General features: G+C 33.8%; 1 protein-coding gene, 1 long non-coding RNA gene and 1 other non-coding gene across 8 annotated transcripts; 1 reads left to right on the plus strand and 2 right to left on the minus strand.

The window, feature by feature from the left end:
• Positions 1-98: 98 nt before the first annotated feature.
• TRNAF-GAA (transfer RNA phenylalanine (anticodon GAA)) lies at positions 99-171 on the minus strand. Its single transcript has one exon. It is a non-coding gene; the product is annotated as a tRNA-Phe (tRNA).
• Positions 172-1,889: 1,718 nt separating this feature from the next.
• On the minus strand, positions 1,890-16,620 carry LOC129295970 (DNA mismatch repair protein MSH5-like). Of its 6 annotated transcripts, none has more exons than XM_054934561.1 (35): positions 16,581-16,620; positions 15,124-15,155; positions 14,354-14,448; positions 14,136-14,216; positions 13,987-14,062; positions 13,308-13,371; positions 12,639-12,793; positions 12,285-12,386; positions 12,176-12,203; positions 12,063-12,094; positions 11,937-11,994; positions 11,697-11,783; positions 11,265-11,321; positions 10,995-11,096; positions 10,861-10,905; positions 10,441-10,518; positions 10,147-10,197; positions 9,991-10,072; positions 9,200-9,273; positions 9,021-9,120; positions 8,316-8,412; positions 8,150-8,239; positions 7,985-8,049; positions 7,805-7,863; positions 7,414-7,490; positions 7,235-7,321; positions 6,965-7,026; positions 6,797-6,858; positions 5,659-5,712; positions 5,484-5,569; positions 4,962-4,993; positions 4,861-4,884; positions 4,417-4,532; positions 4,190-4,316; positions 1,890-2,020 (listed from the first exon to the last, which is right to left on the minus strand). In XM_054934561.1, the coding sequence occupies exons 1-34, from the start codon at positions 16,614-16,616 to the stop codon at positions 4,239-4,241; spliced, it is 2,424 nt and encodes an 807-aa protein (XP_054790536.1). In that variant the 5' UTR covers positions 16,617-16,620; the 3' UTR covers positions 1,890-2,020; positions 4,190-4,238. The 6 variants fall into 6 exon arrangements, with proteins under 6 accessions (XP_054790536.1, XP_054790535.1, XP_054790534.1 ...); XM_054934560.1 differs by having other exon boundaries at positions 1,896-2,042; XM_054934559.1 differs by lacking the exon at positions 1,890-2,020 and having other exon boundaries at positions 4,068-4,316.
• LOC129295971 (uncharacterized) lies at positions 2,003-3,433 on the plus strand. Its single transcript, XR_008589671.1, has 3 exons — positions 2,003-2,054; positions 2,634-2,702; positions 3,157-3,433. It is a non-coding gene; the product is annotated as an uncharacterized LOC129295971 (long non-coding RNA).
• Positions 16,621-22,111: the final 5,491 nt, after the last annotated feature.

Consider the following 22,111-nt stretch of genomic DNA (forward strand, 5'->3'; position numbering starts at 1 on the left):
AATGGATAAGGACAAAAGGTGAGCCCGAATCCATAATAGCAAAAGGCCCTAATAAGGGAGCCCAAAAGGCTAGAACAAAGGGGGAAAAAAGGAGCATATGCGGTGAGCGTGGATCGAACACGCGACCTTCAGATCTTCAGTCTGACGCTCTCCCAACTGAGCTATCCCCGCCACATCTGGTGTCTTTTTAATATTTCTTCATTATCATTTATGCTTCAGATTCATCTCCCCACTATCATCAACCCCGTAAGAAACAAAGCCTCCAACAACAATCGAACTTGTGGATTCAGCTCCATTAGTGGTGAAGACAATTTATCAATAGTTCTCTGAGGAACTTCTAAGATCGCCTTCTTTGGAGAATTAAAATGGTGAAAATGGAAACAATCTGATACCGGGTTGGTTGCTGGGTTTATTGTGCAGATGAGAAATCTTATTTTTGAGCAGCGAGAGATCAATATTGCCAAATAATGTGTTTTCTTCCGTGATACTTTGCTTTGCTTTATTTATTCATTTATTTTGGCTTGATTTCTTCTTGTCTTTTAGGCTTGATATTAGGGAGAATGATAATGAGATCTCATAACATTGAATTAAGAACTATTAAGTTCTTAACAAAATTTTATATAAAATTAATATAAATATTAATTCAAATAGTTACAAATAAAAATTTCTGTTATAATTTCAAGTTATATTTAATATTTAAATATTTATTTGTAATAAAATTTTTAAATTTTTAATTATTTCATTTCATATTTTTAACTAATTTTTTTAAAAAAAATTGTCAGAAACTTGATTGTCATTAACTTATAATTCTGCGACCTAATTGTCATTCCCCATATATTAGGTTGTCTCATTATGTGCAATGCAAACGGGTGGCAGAAAGGGGCTATTTTATATTTTTTGAGCGGTGGGTAGTAATCCTGAATGGTTTATTGGCCACAATGACAAATAGAGACCATAAACCTGGTTACATTGTAAAGAACAAACTTATCAAATATAACATTACTTGAAAATTGTTTTATTTTACAAATTAGCCAATATTACCTGTAAATTCATGTTTTGAAGATTGCAAATAAGAGTACAAAAGTAGCAATAGCAAATAGTTGTAAATGATGTTTCTATAAAAAAGACAACAAAAAAATGATATATTTAACAAGTTTTTTCTATACAAATTAGTGAATTTCACTTGTAAATTCTTGTTTTGATAATTGTAAACATGAAATGAGAGTAGTACATTTTTAGACTAATCTACTAAAAAAATTCAGTCCTTATTTTAAACCAGTTCAATCTTTTGCTCCTTTAATATTTTCCCCCAATTTTAAAATGGATGTTATTAATATGGCATGACATTATTTTTTTGAATTATAAAGAAAAGCTAACAATTTGAGATAACAAGTAGATTAAATCTACAACGTCCTATTTACAACAACATAGGTATTGGTTGATATGACATATTGTGAATCTTTAAAATGTGATTGTAAAGGGACATTATTAATAAAAATGGAATAGTTGTGAATTTTAAAAAATGATTATAAAAGAACGTGTTCAATTTTTTTCTCGCAAAATATCTAAATGTTATCTGTAACATCCCAATTTAAATTTTAATAGTTAATTTGGGTTAATAAAAATTTTAAAAAGTATTATTAAATTATTATTATAAAAAAAAAGGTATGCAAAAAAAATAAAAAAAAATAAAAAAATAAATAAATAAAAATAAAAATAAATAAAAAAATAAATAAAAAAAATAATAATAATAAATAAAAAAATAAAATATTATTAAATTATTATTATTATAATAATAAAAAGAAAGAAAGGAAAAGAAAGGAAGAAGAAGAAGAAAACGAATTTGCTTCGTCCGCCGCCTCAACAGTAACAATAATAAAATAATAATAAAAAGAAAAGAAGAAGAAGAGAGAGAAAATAATAAAAAAAATGTGGGACCCACTGAATTTTTATAAAAACTCACCTATTCCTTCATTTCTTCATTCCTTCTTTCGTGCGTGAGCTTCGGCAGAGAGAGCATCTGTGAGCCAAATTCACCGGTGCTGGGTTTTAAGGTAAGAGTTTTTAATAGGATATTTAGGATGTGATTTTAAGCTTTTCAAGACTAAGTAAGTGTTCTAAAAATTTTTCTTAGTCATCCTTCTTCTTTGGTTTCTGAGTTTGTAGTGGTAGAAAATTTAACATCTGAAAGAGGGATGAATTTATGTTGAATAAATATGATTTTTGAGGTTGTTAGTAGTATAATAAATGTTATAGAGTATAAATTTGTTAATGATCTTTGAATTTATGGCTTATGGATAAAATTTTAGACTAGATCTGAAAATATATGTTGATTTATTGAGGTTTAGATGATTATTTGGGATGAGAAATGAATTATTATGGCTATAGGATTATGATTCTAAGCTAGAGACTTAATTTTTAATTTTTGAGTATTTTAGGTGCGAATTTATAAAATAAAAAGAAAATATTGATAATTAAAAGAGGAGTTAAAAATTATACTTAATAGTATTAACTATAGATTTGTATTAAGATTGAGATTAGGAATTATGTATATTTTTAATTCTATTATTAGAATTATTTTATTAGTTTCAAAAATTGAAACTAATATTTATAAATAATATGTTATTTTGTAGATTGTATTACTGGTGAAGATTGTGGTGAGAGAGAAATTTTAAGGAATAATTTATTGAAAAAGCCACAAGGTAACCATGCTTTTAATTTGCGATTAGTGTTACTTCATGTTAATTGGGTGATTATTGAGAAAATTATGAAATTTTTTAATATTGTATAATTGTGCAATATTATTATGAATTTGTTTAATTATTGTGGGAGGTGTTGGGAGACTTGCTATTATTGTTGTATTTATGTGCCACGTGGTACGCCCCTATTGGAGCTCAATAGGTGATTTGTAAGGGCTCGGGCTAATCTACCTTTGGCCGGGTAATTTAGCACCGAGTGAGGGCTACGACTCGAGGTTAATGGAGGGATATAAGGATGGTTGTTTGTGTGTATTGTAATATTTCTTATATTTGTTGGAATTATATTATTTTTAATTCTCACTTAGTAAGCACACACTTAACTGTTTGTATACACTATCATAAATTGGCTTTGGTTACTGGGACTTTTGAGTCTCATTATGTGGTTAACAATTTTCAGGAGAAGAGCCAAGAGTGACACGTGGAGGAGTCCCAGAGGCTTAGTGGTATAGATCCACTGTCTCTTTTGGGCATTTAATTTATGATTTATAATGTGTTATATTGCCAATATTAGGGCTTTTTGTTTATTGTCAATTATATGAATATATAAATGTAATCATGCCTTTCAAACTATTTCTATTTTTAGTACAATTTGGATGACTGTAATTTTAATATTTGGTTTACTTTGGATTGGTTAAAATGGCATGATTATAAGGCCAAATAACTGGTTTGTGTTGAAAATTTATTAAATTGCTTATTTTACTTGTTGGGAGTATAAGGATGGACTAATGTGATTTAATTTACTTGTTGGGAGTATAAGGATGGACAAATGTGATTTAGCCTAATGGCATGTGGGAGGTAAAAATTTATCTGAAATGTTAATTATAAAATATTTTATATTGAAATTATTGATATAAAAATGTGTTGGGTGTCTGTAACCCAACTATGGTTGAGTTAAATTATTTAAAAAAAAAAATTTGGTGTGTTACATTATCCGTTCTAAAAACATCTACAAGTTTGCTCACAAATGTCCATGGCCCCAAAATTTTAAAGCAATGCCTCTTGGCTCTTACAAGAGTGAACATTTCTAAGTAAACATGTTGAAAGTAAGTTTAAATTAATGAATAAGATGGAAAGAGTATAAGACATTTTTATCTAACATACTCAAATACACCTACCGAGACAATTAGGCAGTTAAGATTTTAATTTTTTTTTTCAAATTTTTCCTTCTTTACATGGGAAATGAATGAACCATAGTGATGTGAGAGTAAATAATTTTAACATGCTCTTTTGAGCATTTTAAGAAGGAAGACATTAATTGCCCTATAGAAATATATGTAAAATGCCTTGCATACATTGAATTGTGAGACTTTTCAAAACACGTCTTATATTTAAAATGGAAGTAGTTATTATTTTATCATCCTTTAATTAAAGAATCCGAAGATAGTAAAGACAAACATTCATATTAGTTTTTCAGAAAAGAAAGAAAATACCTTGAAGAAAAAGCAATCATTTTCCTCAATGAAGGAACACAGTCACAGGCTAAGGAAATAAGTCCTGGAAAAAAGTGGTCAAGTCCCCTTTGTTAATATCAAATTGCAACAACTTCTCTAAGGCATCCTGCATTCAATCCGTAAATATAAACTCAAGTTAAAAAGTATCAAAAAAAAAAATCCATCAAACATGTCTGAAATTTAACTCTTAAAAGTTAAAATGACACCTTATATTGACGATCTTGAGCTGATATGTTCTCATTGCACAGCCGCTCAACACGCTTATTATTTATAGCCGCATCCAACACAACTTCTGCTCTTTCTATAACTTCATTTGGAACGCCTGCATGTACGTGTGGTTTGTATTATGGTTCATAGATACTGTTCATGGACTGTACAGAGCGAAATTAAAGTTAGGGTGAATGTTATTTGGGTCTTTTTAAAGAAACTATTGACGATTTAGTTTCTGGAACAAATGACCCTTTTGAGATTGAAGTAGGGACCTAAGTGTCAATAGCTCCCGTACAAATGCTTATACAGTTATTTGCTAATGCTTATGCATTCGGAGTATATAAATGCAATCATAAAAAGAAACAGAATTTCTTATAGAGTTATCTGCTATTGGAAATAGGAATATTATCAAGACATAAGTTGTCCTGTAGTAGATATACCAGCAAGTAGTGCACAGTGAAGCCCTGCAGGATATAAAAAACCTAGCGTCAATTTCATCAACATTTCAGAGGATACCCAGATTAAGAAAGCAAAAGAGTACCGTAGCTATATTGTGCATGCCCGGGAACAAGCCTGCATTGAACAATATGAAAACAAACATTAAATATCTTTAAAGCAACAGGACTATATCAACCTGTGGTCCTTGTCTTGAAACTCAAGGACACAGAGATGTGAGCCTATAGAATAGATCCTGTTCAAGTAAGGTCGTAGGACTACATCAATGTAGTGCCAAGTAATCACAATACACAAAGTGGGAGGAGTCACCGGCCGTTTATTCATCCAAATGCTATATAAACATGCTAAGAACTAAAACTGAGCTTATTGCGACACATGCATGCTCAAATTTAACATTTTAGGAAACTGTTTCCCCTTTCCTTATTCTATGATAGAACCAATCTTGCAGAAAAGTTCCAACATATTAGGTCTGTAAATATCTTAAGTTAATGAATTTGATGAAACATTTTGCGATTTCCATCCAACCGAATTTTCCAAAATAAAGCGACCATCTCGTGGTAGATAGAATCCTTAGCCCAATGGCTTGGCAGAGGCGATAGAAAGGTACCTATATAAAAATGTAACGTCTTCCATCTGTGAGGAATTGTCGTCAGGCCTCAGTACACTCATTGTGTACAACTGAACCTTCTTGGACTAAAATACACAAATAGATAGCCATGTTAGCGATGACTTAACAATGAGTGTTCAAAAACTTGAACCACAAAAAGATGCATTAGCATAACCTTTGTTAAGTAAGGCTCTTCCAATAGCTCAGTGAGATGAGTGCACACAAATACCTGCATGTTACAAAATTCACTCAGCAAACTCCGAGTTAGAGTCCCCTATCACTCTCTTCTTGAGTTGGGGCTGGTAATTTCTAGAGATAAATGGGGAAGTGCATATACTCATCTACAGTATGAGACAACACTTCCTCCTTATTAAAGATTTCCTGGATATGTAGTATTGGGTGTCCTGAAAACTGATGCTTTGAAATGTGTAAAACTGAATCTACATGTTATCACAGACAAAGGAATTTGGCTTTTAACTTCTAATGTCCCGGGTAGTGAGAATTAGTTGGCAAATGCAAGCCAGTCGAAGGAACTTAACCAGTTAAATAGGAATAAACAGGGGACTTTGGAATTGATCAAAACCTAATTGCAAGTTAACAGCCCCTACAAGAGTAACTATCAGTTAAAAAGACACCATCATTAGTGGAATAAGGTCTGTTGTTGTTGTTGTAGTGCAGGAAGATTACAATGTTCTAGTTTAAACTGACTTATGAGTCACAGTAAAAACGGAAAGCTTAGCAAGGGATTATTAATTCTATAAAATGGCAAAAGGCTTTACTTTAATTGCTATAGCATTGCAAACTCGTTTACTTGATGATGTCGACCATCTTGAGCTTCCTTTAGTTATATCTTTTTCTGCATTTTCCCTATTACGGTACCTACTTGGTGGTGTCATCACGAAGCAAACTAGATCTTCACCTTCCTCTAAGATGTAAAGATAGGATTTGGAGCTTCATATAGGAGAAACCACTCATTGAAGCGGATGCAAAACCGAAAATATAATGGAAGAGATCAGTCGATATTATACTATTTAAAAACAAATGTTAGTACCTCGTTATTCACATGGTTTTCTCCCTCTTAGACAACCCATAATTTTAATTAAGAAACTGGATGTATTTTTACATTGAAATAATCAATCCAATTAGATTTGACTGCCACTTAGATGCAAAAGGGCGCAGGCCAGGAGAATGAAATGGAAGTTGAATTTAGAATGCAATGGGAAAACTAACTGGATGGTAAGGTTCAAAAATTAACCAACTATAGTACACACCAAGCAAGGTTCAAAAATTTAGGAAGAGAAACATCCATTAACCTTTGGGGTTTCATTACAACTGGCAAAGTGGCTTATGGTCCCACCAAGCAAGCCAATGCCATCTGAAAGGAGATAAAAACATGTATGCTAGAAACTAGCATCTGCAATGTAGATATTCATATTCGATATTAATGATGTACATAGCACATTAACTTAGAGAGAACTAACCTTCTGTAAGAGTACCTTTACCAAATTCATCTACCAGACAGAGAGATTGTGAGGTTGCATGCCTGCAAGTTTTGTAAAACCTTTGAGCTATTTAATCATTTGGATGACAAGCACGTGGAAGGAGAATTACTATTAGGAAATCAATAATTATTAAAAGAGGACTGTCCAGCATTAGACACAATGAAATAATTCAAATTCTAGGCGATTGAGATGTCATGTTCATTTTTCAATGTATTTTAGCCACTCCAACCAGCTTTTTTCTAGTTATACCTTAGCATCAATCCTACGTGATGAAGATCAATCATAAAAGTTGATTGTTCAGCAGTCATAAGCCTACTTCCCATTGCACAAAATATTCTGCAACATTAAGATTGGAATTTATGTCACCAAGTTACAAAGATAACTTAACTACTGGCATAAGAAATACAATGGTTATAAGTTAATCAAACCTATCAGTCAAACCCACAGTTGCTGCATCAGCTGGCACGAAACTACCGATGTGGGATAGGAAAACAATTAATGCCACCTGAAAAACAGTTTTGCCATACTTATTGTCATATAGCAACAGGGAACAAAGATGCACTTTGATATTATTCAGTAGCTTCACTTGGGAGAGTATGTCAAGGAAATAAACATCCCAGAAGTTTAATCTGTTGGAAAGGCCCAGAATAATTGTTACAGAAGGGTCCTTGCTAAGAGGATGCATACTTTGTAGTTATACTCTCTAATGCCAAAGATCACATATCAGAGAAAGTAAAGAACTAACGAAAAGGAAGAAATTACCAACCATATGCCCTAGAGACTACTATATCTTGGAAGGATAAAGAACTGACAACCAACCTGCTTTATATAGATGCTCTTTCCAGAAAAATTAGGACCAGTGATTATATTAATTCTTCCTGAAATAGGCATAGAGAAAATATATAAAGAATAAGGACACGAGTAAGTATCATCTAACTAGGCAGGTTTCCACTGTATTGAGATTTGCACAACATTCAAATGTATGTAAACATCCATTACCATCTTGAAGAACCTTCGTATCGTTAGGTATAAATGTGTCCACAGTCATTTCCTGCAGAACATGCCTATAAACAGCACAGATATTGGCCATTAACCACACTAGTACTTCTACTTTTTCAGAGATTGACTTTAATTTTTAGAACCAAAAAGCAAGATGGCTTGCACCTTCCATTTCTTATGTCAATCAAGCTTTCCTCAGTCAGTAAAGGCTTCACATAGTTGTTTTGACGAGCAACCAGAGCCAGTGACAAAAGGCTGAAAGAGAATAATCAAGTTATCAAGAACAAGTCACAGCAAGTACTAGTTATAATAATGATGAAGTTTCTCTTACCAGTCCAGTTCAGCTGCAAAATTTGTTGCCCTTGTCAAATGGGATGAGAACAAAAGTATATGTGACAGCAAATCTCTAGTAATTGCCCTTTCCATATCTTGTTATAAAAGGGTATCATGAATAAACTATTAAAATTACAGTGTAATTTGAAATAAAAATAGATGAAAAAAAGCAGTGGAATATATAATACAATATCCATCATTAAAAAGTTATTCAATTCAATTTCTGACTTGATTAGAGCATGCATTTTTGAGTATTTTAGAGCGTCTTGTTTAGTTTCAATGCTTTCCAAGAATATCTCTTAACATTTTTATTCGTCATGTTGCATCTTAAAATGTTTACATTTTTATTTTCCACATTTTCTTTTTTTTTTTGGGTGTTCTAAACTGTTTTGGCATTGCCGAAAACTTTTTGACCAGAACCTTTGGGGATAAAGGGGCGAGTATGCAGTACAGGCATTTGATATGGATGATGCAGAAAAAAGTAATGTATGCTTCTTAGCTGCTGCAATCTACAGTCAAGTTAAACTATTATTATACCTGGCTTATGTAGTAGTTTGATATAGAAAATTTTAAATAAAATTTGAAGTTCATTATTTAGAGAAAATTATTTGAAAATAAGTAGACATCACAAGTTAATAAAAATGGAGAATATTTTTCTACTAATACCTAAAATTAAAAATGGAGAATATTTTTCTACTGATACCTAAAATTTTATGATGGATGTCACCTAGAAGACTGTCTAATTCTCGTGTCTTTGGTGTTCGATAAAAGAATCTCTTAGTCTCTCCATCTGCATCTGAAAACTACATTTGAAATCATTATCATTGAAGCAGAATGTGTTGATTGCAGATATTCACTCTTGATACTCAAGCATCAACGTACTGTAAACTCCCAGTCTTCAAGTTTCTCCATAGTGGTTTCTTCAAGTTTTTCTTCAAAAATGCACATCAAATAACCTATAATGAAAAAAGACAACATGCAATAATGAAATCTACGTAAGGTCAAGGGAAAAAAATGTAGATTACACATCTAAGCTAGCCTTATGTTGATAAGATGATCACGTCCATCGCTAAAAATCAGGAAATTAACATGTCTGAATTAAATCCAATCTGTGGTGGAGGAAAAAGCTCCTTCCCGGATAGATATACATTCTACAACCAAATTTTGACATACGATATCTAAATTCAACATCTGAAAACCTAGAGGCACATCTTGGCATCACGTAAAAAAATTGATACAAAACTGCAAGACTTCTCTACGTAACAGGCACAATCTTCTGGTACTTAATTTTGCTCCACAACTGCAATCACTGACCTAAAGAATCCTCACATTAACAAGTTTCGTTACCCTTCTAAAGTCTCCAACCTTTCTTCCATAGCCTTCCCTTCAGCTCACTAGTTTAGCGATTACACGGACATGCCTTGGCATGTGACATAAAAATCCAACAAAAATTTTAGTGCACTCAACGCACGGTACAGCAATAACTTTACCTTCTGAACATGTTTTGTCTTAAAGAGGAACGCTACGCTTAATATCTACCACCGCACATATAAACACTTAAGGAAGTCTGTTAGTAGACGAAGCACACTTTTTTCATATTAGAAGGGCAATGAAAAATCGTCAGTTATTACTCTCTCTCTAATACAAATACACTTCAGAAGAGTCAGAACCACCTATTTGTTGTATATATACAATACAAGGAACAAGCCTGCCCTTGCGCAGATCAGGAAGTTCTGCAAGTTCCAGTGACGAAACCTGTCAAAATATCTAGCATTATTAAAATAAATTTAAACTGTTTTCTGCTGAATTAAATTTTGTATAGAAGTCACCTCTTCCAGGAATTCAGGCAGTTCCTCGTATATTTGCCTGAGCTCATCCAACTACTCCATAACAAATTGTTCACGGTTTACTATAAGAAAGACTACTTCATGAAAGAAGGAGATCTTATGAAATATGCATAAATTGAACCTTAACATCCATTGACTAAATTATTTGTTACAATCTCATTCAAGAAGCCCCGTTTATGAGGAAAGATATTGATGTCAAAGCTCAATACTAGGAGCATATTTTCATTTTATTGGCATATCAAGGTGGAAATAAAAAACAAGGAAATTAGGTTTAACCTCATCACAGAAACCCTCTTTAACCACCGTAGCATACCCCTTTTCTTTCGTTCTGTTTACGTCAATAACACCAATTACCTGCAAAACACATCACCGGTCAAGCATTGATTATTAGCTGTGATGAAATCAGATGCCTTTTAAGCATGCACCTTTCATTGGATAAATTTTGTTTGTGACGATAATCAAGCCCGATAACTTATTCAGGCCCATTAACCTGCTTAAATCAGTTTTATGCTTCGGCACCTCCACATCAACACAGAAATTTTATCGCTACTCTTAAGTTAAACTTCCGCCCACCCAATTCAAGGGAAAGTTTTGCGCAAATACAAAATGTATTTCCATGATATTAGTTTCCAAAAATATGATAAACATTAGTCACCATTTCAATGAAGGTGAAGTCAGTGAAATAAATAAAGTTACCAGCTCATACACATAAGCAAGCTCTGTCGTTATGCACGAAACTGCCTGCAACAGAGTTAAACACCAAGAAATCATTTAGGCTTTGATATAACCGTACTCGTACACACGTACACTTCAAGAAAAAAGATATGCACCTTCTCAATGATATTCAATTTCAAGCGTGTCAGTTCTTCTCGTAGACCTTCAGAAATTCCAACTTCAAATATCTTGTTTATGTGCAACAGTGCACAAATGCTCTAGAAGATGTCAAGAATATTAAACGAAAAATAGTTTTTTTTTTTTTTCAACAGGTAAAACCAAACATGGATTCACAGCAAAGGTGAACAAGAAAAAAATTAGCAAGCATTCTTCATGCCAGCATCCGAATAAGAACCTCAAAGTTTTTTCATATTAGGAATGTTTACCTTCAGAAGAGCTGTCCAATCAGAGCTGGTACATGTCGAGCTTGGGGAATCAAATTTCTTCAATATTGAAAACAAATATCTAAAAATATTAGTCTGAAAGGAATGCAGAACAGAGAAGCATCGAAAGCAAATTTCACTAAACAATTGGCACATCATAATTTTTCGTCGTGCCGAATCATATTGGTCAATCTTCAAATAACAGTAGTTTACACTTTCAGGAACCCAGCGTAGCGGGATGAAAACCACTTTACTTAAACGATTGATGCAAAATTTCGACATGCAATTAGCAAATATATATAGTTTGTGTTGTGCAAATCATGCTTTTTTCAATTACTTGAGTATCCTGAGACTCTTGAGCTGACATTACTGAAACTAATATTTTTAGTCTGACTAGTGGAAGACAAGAAAAAAGGAGTTGAATTAATCTGTTACCTTCAGCAAGTAAGGAATGTCCTTCACAGATTTCAGGGTTTCACGTAAAGAAGTAACCAGTTCTTCTGAGCAAAGAAAGAAAGATATCTATTTTCCATCAAAGAAAATTTGCATTTAATGGTTCATTGAAAATACAGTGGACTGCAAAGGGACATTATATTGAAGTTTAACCTCATTCTCATGAATCTGAAGCTTACGAAAGTATAGCAAGAGCTTATATACTAAACTATAAATGGATACAGCATTTAACCGGTAGTTCAGAATTTCAATGTCCAGTACAGGCCTCAAGAACCAGCTTCTGAAATGACAAAAAAAAATTATGGAGTGATGTAGATGTTGACTCTGCCATATTTTAACACTCATTACCTCAAAATGCGCCTGCCAGGTGGCGTCACACACTGCATGAAGTACAAATGGTTAGTTATGCGTGCTACCACATTGGCATAATCTAAATTTGAATTCAAACAACGGTAGCAAACCTTATTCATCATCCCAAATACAGAAAACCTGCAATTCAGGAATATGAACTCGAATATTTTCACATATTTAAAGTAAAAAGTTCAAGGTTCAGTCAGCATTAGCAATTACCCTTCTTTTGCCCTCCCAATGCCCATATGGCTTGGATGCTTGTCTATATGGAATATCTGCAATGCTTCATGAGCTGCCGCATCAAGTTTTAGGAACTTATTTCTGTATTGTCAGTGTGAAGTTTAAACATCTCTTCTCAAAAAGGATAATGTTTAACACATTGAAAGATGGATTGCCTGAAGTGTAGAAAACTGCACTACATAAGAGCTCACTTTGGGCTCACTATTTTTTTTTTTTTAATAAAATCAATAGTAAGCCGGATAATTTATAAAAGCCATGAACCGTCGACTCATTTCTTAAAGTCCATGCTGTGCGTAGCTCACGCCCAGTTAAGAAGAATAAGTAAAAGGATACAGTGAAATTTCTACAACAGAATCTATTGCTATTGATGCATTGCCAGATTCCTTTTGTTCAAGAGTGTCTACAATCCTCTCATTCTCTAATATTGCAAGAAGGCCACCGCTGGCACGAACTTGCACTTCACTTCTCATGTCTATCACGGAATTCAACTGCAATTGCAACAGGGAAGTAAGAACATGGAAATTTAGAATATTGAGATTGACAGCAGAAATCAAACAATCACTGGAAAAGAAAACATAGGAATATTACACATTTAGATCACTTTACACAATCAAAGGAAGTGACTTCAGTAAGAACATACTATAAAAGTAGATCTCATACAAATTGTTGTCGAGATTTCAAATATACAGATTTTGGTTAAAATACTTAGTTAACTTAAGCAAAGAACATAAAACAAATTTATCAACAATAAAAGTACCTTAATTTTCATGTGATGATAGATTAAATATGCATTGTACCCTGAGGGTCCAGCTGTTGAATCCTCATCAATTTTGGAACCATATACAAGGAACTAATAGTCCAAGAAGAAAGACTACAATTACTAACCATGTGCATGCATTAATATTAGTTATTGGACGACAACCTCAGGAAATGGACCATCCATTGTTATGATATACAGAGACATAGATGATCAAGTACAATACTAGATATATCCTGACTCACGTAGCAAATCCTCTCCTTGACATTTAATCCATCATCCATTCCTGGTACCCGAAGATAGATTAATCTGTAGAATCAGAAAGCAGAAGGAGCAATAGAATACTCAGATCGCATCCCACTTTCATGCTGTTCTTTCATTCATTATCCATTTGTGGTAGATTCACCAAAAAGGCGCCATAATATCGATAATAGTTACATGTGCTCTGATTAAATAAACTAGAATTTAAGATGAGAATTGAAAAGTTTGGATGAAGCTACTATAAATTTATAGGATAACACCTAGATTAAAAAAAAAACTACTAATTCACTGCCATTACACCTAATTTGGACAACTAAAGGAATATACATTAAAGTTAACAGAGGAAACTCTGTTGCACACATCTGTGCACATGCAATGACAGAGGTGATGATGCCCCGTCACGATTATATATGCTAAAAAGGATGGCCCTAAACATCCACCATTAACTAGGTGTCTGCAAATCACTAAAGGCCAACCAAGAATACAACATGGGTCCTTTGTTACTTTTGCTAGTGAAACCATTTTCATTTTGTGTGCTGCATAGAGCAAACATATCAATGTGAATTATCAAGAACAGACATCAAAATTTAGTATTTAAATATTTCAATACAAAAAATGATTCAAAACCATATCTTCCCTTCAACATCATGACAACTTCAATACCTGTGCCATGCTTGTTCATAGCTAAATATTGAGCTTTTCACAAGCTTCACTGTAGGAGCATTGTCTACTTGACCTTCTGCATCACTGAAATAGTTTAAGGGTCCTATAACCTGATATTTTAGACCTCAACCACATAATAAGCATTATACCACTTCGTTGCAGAGCAGACAAGAAGGCTTCTTCACATTTAGTGCTGGTGTAAATGACCAAAGGGTTCGCTTGATATTTCACTGTAAAAAAGTTATTGACGTTACAAAACAGTAACACAACGAAATTACAATGAAACCGAGATGCAGAAAACTAAATCAATCACGCAACGTGAGACCTAGGAGGAATATTCAAATATAACAATGATAAGAAACTATACCTAGATCAATCAGTGGGAAACCTGTGTCACCATTATCCCAAGCTTCAAGCACGTAAAGTCGGCGATGGCTGGAATCATAATAAGAAACCCCTATTCTGCACAAATCGATTTGGAATTCTTCAACTTCAGAAGATTAACGGACCATTTTGAAGGAAGATAAAATAGAAATTATATATGAAAAATAACGTGCACACAATTCAGCTCAGTGACATTATCTGTTTATAGCTATCTTACAAATTCTTTTGCTCATTATTTGTTTTAGAGCTCCTACAAAATGAATCTCATGCTTAATGGAAATTTAATTAAAATGAATCTTTTTTTTCTCTTGTAAAATAAGCCCACTCAGACTTTGAATATTTCTTTATCAGAAAATACACTGAAGTGCCACAAGATACCAAAAAGACTTAGAAAAAACAAGAATAGAGGGAAATTAGAACATAGTGTAGTGAATAACACCCGAATTATAACACAGAACCGATGATGAGTGATCTCTAGGAATGAATGACATTCCTTGAAGATGTTCACCAGCAATAAGATAATGCAAACAAAAGCTGCTTGACTGACCACTATTATTTTTGCCCTTGCATTTTCTTTTCAAGCTTTTTCAAGTCTCTGAAAATTTTGCCATGCAATATTAAATGACCTTCCAATAAAACTATTCTTCGCACACTTCACTGCCTATGCAAGGAAAATCTAATTTTATTTAAGCACCAAGTAAACATTTGTGGAGTTGGGTAGCAGATACTTCTAAAAATACAAGGAACTTTTACCTATGACCGTGTAAAATGCATGCCATGTAAACCTGCATTGAAGTTCAAAAATTAGATTTGAGTTAAAAGGGTGTGATGACAAAAATGTAATAACGTAGGTAGTAGGTTATGAAGAACTACATTTAATGGTTATGACTTATACCATGGGAAGGACAAATTAGTTTATTTCCCTGGATAATCAGATTCGTTCATTGTATCAAGTAAAAAGCTGTTGGTTGCTAAAACAACAATCATAAGATGACACACTTCTTTGCAATTTTCTCTTCCCTCTTTGATGGTTAATCATCTGCCCATATATGGTATTTCTTATACAGATGCCATTTTGTAATATTAACAAAGCCCTGTGGTAAACCAAAAGATCAGGTTTATAACTAGCTTGAAGTGATTTCACTCTTTAGTAAAAAATGAAAAATTATTTGATGTTTTTATTATTTACTGGCACATAATATGTTGTATGCTATTCAAATTTATAGGATCACCTTATTCAGACTTCGTTCACTTTAATTCACACTACAAGATGTTAATCAGAACATTATTAATTAAATAAAACTTAAATATTGCAACTGGAAGTTAATTTCTACTGTTAACATATTTGGTACTCTCATATAACAATCATAATTATTTTACAGAACCTCATGCAATTCCAGGCTAAAATTTTGATTGTTTTTGCCCCTTTTCCATTCTTTTTTACTTTCCCTGCCTCTTTTTTTCCTTTTTGATAATCGTATTAGTTTATCGAATCTCTGCAGTTAAGTCAATCAACATTCTTACAATTGGACAATTTCCATTATCTATCAAGCACGATGCGGCGATACCTGCTCATTAACCTCAAGACAACTGTTGAAAATGTTACAAAACAAAGAACAAAAACTATTTGTCACTGTTATTGAACAAAAACACAATCATATACCGGATCAACTAGCACTCAAGTACCGTCTCTTGAAAAGCCAAGCACATCCATAACCTACAAAGACAAAGGCTATGCTTCCTGCTATAAAGATAACTAACCATTACCCGTAAAAGCTAGAATTCTAAGAATATAAATATTTTTTATGATTAAGAGTTGAAAACATATAAGTATAAATGTTACAATTAAAAAAAGGTTACATTTAAAATTAACTAGGTCCTGAGAAATTGAAGATTCTTCTAGTGTTATATTTTCAGAGCTGTAAATTTAAATATAAGATAGTTTTCATTCAGCTGAGCGTAACCAGGGAAGTTCAACTCATTCGAGTTCATTGCAATTTTAGTTCATCAACTTCGATAAGCGTAATCAACAATTTTGTCCTGTTTCTATTCTTTAACTTGTAGTCACTTCTCGTTCTAAAATAGAAATGAAATCACGTCGGATGAAGTTCTTATCCCTGTGGAACGGAAATTGAAAATGTCCTTTTCTATTCTCTGAAGCCAAACAGCAAGAGGCAGAAATTTAAAAGTAAGGCGCGTAAAAGGTGTACCTGAGGAACGGCTTCGATCTCGTCCATCTCCTCCATTTTCAGCGATCTTTTTTCTGTGCTAGGAAGAGCGAAAGAGAAAACAAACGAAGTGCGCGCGAAATTCACGTGTCATCAATATCCGCCAAAAAGTTAAAAAATGTCATAAATGAAATATTTTTAAAATTTCATTTTTTTACATATCAATAATTTAAATTTAATTTTCATAAATACAATTACCAATAATTTTTTTGTAAATAACATTTTAAATTTAATAAGAATAAATTAAAAATAATGGCAACTTTTTACGGAGAACGAGGAGCTTCTCCAACAAATAAAGCAATTGAGTAGCCAGTATTTGGGAAATGCATAAACTTTTTCTAAGAATAGTCTTGGATTACATTTTAAAACACAGATGTTGAAATTCTAAAATCTAAATATTCAATATTGTACTGTTGCTCCGTCTGTTCAACTTGAATGCTTTGTATAGAATCCAAAAGCGGAATGGCTACTAAATACTACCATTTTCATACTTCCACATCAAGATTGTAGAAATGAGTTTCAGAATAGAAATTTGAACATGTTCGAGTTCTGATTGAACAAGGATTGTCCACAACGATACCACAGTTGAAGATGAAGATAAAGCAGGAAGCCATGTCCAGCCCATGATCTTTCAGTACAGACAACAACCGCCATTCCACCGAAGACAAGTGACCATAGACAGAAACATTGTCTTGGAACTCAACAGCATTTTGTTGAGCCTCAATGACCACCTGATAATGACAATGTAGATTCAAACCAATAAAGGAACAGGAAATTTAGTACTGTGTAGATAAAGGAACCAACTTCGCGATGGTAGTTAATATTTCCAGTGTGAAATACAAATAACTAGGACGATACCAATCTTGTTCCAGCCAACTTTTTCAGTACCATACTACATGTGCCTCCACCATTAGCGGCTTACTTCAGAGGTCGTGTGAGGAAAATACCTGAGGCGCCGACTCAGATGGAAATGATCAACAAAATGATGCCATAGTCAAAATGAGTTGCATTGTAAGTGAAGAGGTGGGTGACTCTGAAGTTGATATTCTTAACACTGAAAAATTCACTAATGGTCTTAAAAATTCACAAACGTTGATCACTCCCAGTCTCTTATTCCCCAGCTAACGGTCTGATGGGCCCCATGGCACAGGTGACATAACATTAATGGCAACGAAGCCTGAGGATGGTAATCATGAGCATGGTGACATAGAAGGAGCCCAATACTTCCAATCCAACGTACCTAAAGACCCATTGCAACATATTGGAGGTCCAATGACAAGAGCCCGAACCAAAGCTATGAAGCAAGCCTTGTTCAGTCTTGTGCAAGAAGTTCAAGAGCTTGGAGAGCATTGGGGCACTCCCCTCAAGTCCAAAGGAGAGCATCTATATGTGTATAATGTATTTAAGATCCAAACTCATGAAGAGTCAAGCCCAAGAGATGCAGACCTTAGCCCAATGCAAGGAAGACTACAAGTTGAGCCTCTTGCATGCAAGGAGACATGAAACCCTAGTAAAGAAGTCAAGAGTGGCGTGATTTCAAATCCTTTATGATCCCTTGATTGTCTCCTAAATTATTTCCTATTTTAATGGTCCTTTGATTTGATTTTCTATTTTGAGTCTAGTCAAAGGTTAGAATTAATTATAATATTAATTTCTAAATTTTGTAATCCCATAATTTTAGGATCACATCTCCTAAATTATGTGGCTAAATATTTTATCATTATTTCTCCTTTTAGTATTAGGAAATTAGGATTTTAATTTTAGGAAATATTTTTCTATAAGCCTATATAAATTAGGCATGCTCCCTATTGTAAAGAACACAGAAGTTGAATGAAATTATTCATTTTAGAGTTTATAACTCTTGTGAGCCTTAGTGCTTTGTGGTGGTATCCCGTGTGAGAAACCGACGTGATCAAGAGCGTGATCAACTCTTGTGGTGTCTTCGAAGGTTGAGGTTCCTAGAGGCAGGTGCTCTAGAGGATCTTCTCCTTGATCATTATCTTATTGTTTACTTCATACCTTTCTTTATTTCCGTCATAAATTTCGTCCCTTTCTTTTTTTGTTCTTGTGTTTTTGTTGTTTCAGGGTTCTGTCCCTAAACTAGCACGATTCTGCTTCCGCGTCCCTATCAGATTGGCATCAGAGCTTTGGTTGCTAGTTTTGGTTTAAATTCTTGTCCTTCCTTCTTCTTTTTCATCTTGAGTTATTTTTTTTTTGTGATCATCTCTTATCTACCCCATCTACTTCTATCTTTTGGTTTTTTTCTTCTTCATCTTTGTGACTTTTTATCTTATGTGAGTTTTCATTTTATTAGCCTTCTAAAAAAAAAGAAAAAAAAATACCTAGAAATTCGTGCAAAAAAAAAAGTGTTAGTGTGTTGAGAAAAAAAAAGAAAAAAAAATCCGAAAATTCAAAAAAAAAATTTACAAAAAAATATATTGCTGTGAGTTATGACTGTAGAAAAAGGCTATTCTTGAACTCCAAGTCACCAAGAGGTTACTTAAAGAGAAAAGTCAACTTGGGTGATAAGAAAGTCTTTTACGTTGATCACTTTCTTATTTTTTATTTTTGGTAGCACTTTTCAAATTCTCTACTCTCTTATTTGCTATTTGTGCTACTCTCTTATTTTATTTAGTTTTTTTTTTATTTTTGTCTTTGAGTATTTGACTCTTTGACTTTTATTTCTTTCTTTCTTATTTTTTGTTGTCACGTGTGGTTTTTCCTTTAACAAGCTTAATTTTATTTGAAAATTTTGCTTTCCTATTTGTTTCAAAATTGCAAAAAAAAAAAAATCCTCTTTTCACCTTGTGCTTGTTTTCTAGTTTCCTTAATTTAGAAGATATTCACTTGATTGTTCCTTAGTTTCTTGATTTGTGGGTTTCACCATTGGATTCTATCCACAAGCTTAGTGAGTGGTAAAAGGCAAGTGTGTTTTTCATTATTAAAAAAAAAAAAAGAAAGCCATTACTTTTTTTTTTTGTGAATCACGAGTGACTTTATCTTGAGAGTAAACACGTGAGTTTGTGTGTGTGAGGACCTATTTTTATCTTATATGGTTTCTAGTGCTTCTGTGAACATGAGTAACAAGGATGAATCCCCTAGTATTGATATGAACTCTGTTTTAGAACTTATCAAAACACAGTTGCAGCAGTTTCGCTTGGAACTTGATCATAGGTTCCATAAAGAGGATAAAGATGAGCCGGAGACTTCCTCTTCTAAAGGAAAGAAGCATAAGATCCCCAGCGATGATGAGGAGTATGAAGAACCCCCTTCTCCTAAGGGAAAGAAATCCTCAAAGCGTGGTGTTGACTTACCGGACCAAAAAGTAAAGTATCCTTCATTCAAGGGTAGTAACAATCCAGAAAAATACCTTGATTGGGAAATGAAGATGGACCAAATCTTCATGACTCTTGATTTGTCTGAGTCAAGGAAGGTAAAAACTGCTTCTTTGAATTTCACTGACTATGCTGTTTATTGGTGGCAAGATTTACAGTACAAAAGAAGCCAACTTGGGAAAAAGCCTATTAAAACGTGGGAGAAGCTTAAAAGGTACTTGAGAAAGGCTTATGTCCCCAGCTACTACTATACAGAGCTGAATAGAAAATTGAGAATGTTTTCTCAAGGATCTATGACAGTGGAGGAGTATGTGCATGAGTTGAATATCTTGAAGTTTCGTGCAAACATTCAAGAAAATGAACGTGAAGCAATGTCAAGAATTATGGATGGCTTGAGGCCAGAGTTGAGAGATAAGCTTGACTTGTACACTTTTGTGGACAAGGAAGAGCTCATACACAAGGCTATAAAGTTGGAGCAGAGAAATAAGAACAAACGTTCCAAGTCCTCTTGGAAAGACTCCAAGACAACTTCTAAATGGAAGGATTCCAAAGCCAAAGATACATCCCAGGCCAAGGAAGAAATAAAGACCAAGTATGAGGGTAAAACTTCTAACCCTAAACCTTCTTCTTATTCATCTAACACTTCTCCTATTAAGTGTTTCAAATGTCATGGTGTGGGCCACATGGCGAGAGATTGTAGCAATAAAAGGGTTATGATCTTGAGAGATGATGGTGGCTATGATAGTGTGCATGAAAGTGATAAAGATGATGCTGATAATGTTGATGATGATTCTACCTCCCATGAATCAAATGATGAGCTTGAATGCAATGGTGTAGTTGACTCTATCTTGGTGGCAAGAAGAGCTCTCAATATTCAACCAAAGGAGGATGATGAACATGAGCAACGCGAGCATATTTTTCACACTAGATGCTTCATCAAAGAGAAAGTGTGTAGCATGGTAATTGATGGTGGTAGTTGCACTAACGTCGCTAGCACTTTACTTGTAGATAAATTATCTTTACCTTTAATTCCACACCCTAAGCCCTACAAATTGCAATGGTTGAATGATTCTGCTGAAATTAGGGTTTCTAAGCAAGTGTTGATTACTTTCTCTGTTGGAGTTTATACTTGTGATGTATTATGTGATGTAGCCCCTATGCTTGCTGGACACTTGTTATTAGGTAGGCCTTGGCAGTTTGATAGTAAGGCTACTCATGATGGTTTTAGAAATTGTTACAAGGTGCCTTTTAAAGGCAAGACTGTTGTGTTAAATCCTCTTAGACCCATCCAAGCCTATGAAGATCAACTAAAGATTACTCAAGATTACAAGCAAAGGAGAGATCTCCTTGATTGTGGCATGAGTGAGAGAGAAAAGAAAGAGAGTATTACTTTACTTGAAAATCAATCAAAAGAGAGGAAAAAGAGTGGTGAGAAGGTGAGAAAAGAAAAAATAGAATGGTGGGAGTGAAGGAAAATAGTGAAAAAAAAATATTATTGTGTGGGAAAAGTAAGATTCAAGAGGCTTTGATGAGTGAGCAAGCTCTTATTGTAATTCCCAAGAATATTTATTTTTCTACTAATACTTTTGACCCCACTTTGCCTTCTAGTGTTGTCTCTTTGTTGCAGGATTATAGAGATCTATTCCCTGATGAAATTCCTGATGGACTTCCTCCCTTAAGAGGAATTGAGCATAGGATAGATTTCTTGCCTGGAGCTGCTATTCCAAACAAGCCTGCTTATAGGGCTAACCCTGAAGAGACTAAGGAGATCCAGCACCAAGTAGAGGAATTGATGATGAAAGGCTTTGTGCGTGAGAGCCTTAGCCCTTGTGCTGTCCCTGTCATCTTGGTGCCAAAAAAAGACGGATCTTGGAGGATGTGTGTTGATTGTAGAGCAATCAACAAAATCACTGTAAAGTATCGTTACCCTATCCCTAGACTTGATGATATGCTTGATGAATTACATGGTGCTTCTATCTTTTCTAAAATTGATCTTAGAAGTGGTTATCATCAAATTCGTATGAAAGAGGGTGATGAATGGAAAACTGCCTTTAAAACTAAATTTGGATTATACGAATGGTTAGTTATGCCTTTTGGTTTGACTAATGCTCCTAGCACTTTTATGGCATTAATGAATCATGTTTTTAGAAAGTTTATAGGCAAGTTTGTTGTGGTTTA

The sequence above is a fragment of the Prosopis cineraria genome, unplaced genomic scaffold (assembly GCF_029017545.1).
Source record: "Prosopis cineraria cultivar Desert tree isolate PC_DT_omini unplaced genomic scaffold, ASM2901754v1 PC227, whole genome shotgun sequence".
In the NCBI taxonomy this organism is placed as follows: Eukaryota; Viridiplantae; Streptophyta; class Magnoliopsida; order Fabales; family Fabaceae; genus Prosopis; species Prosopis cineraria.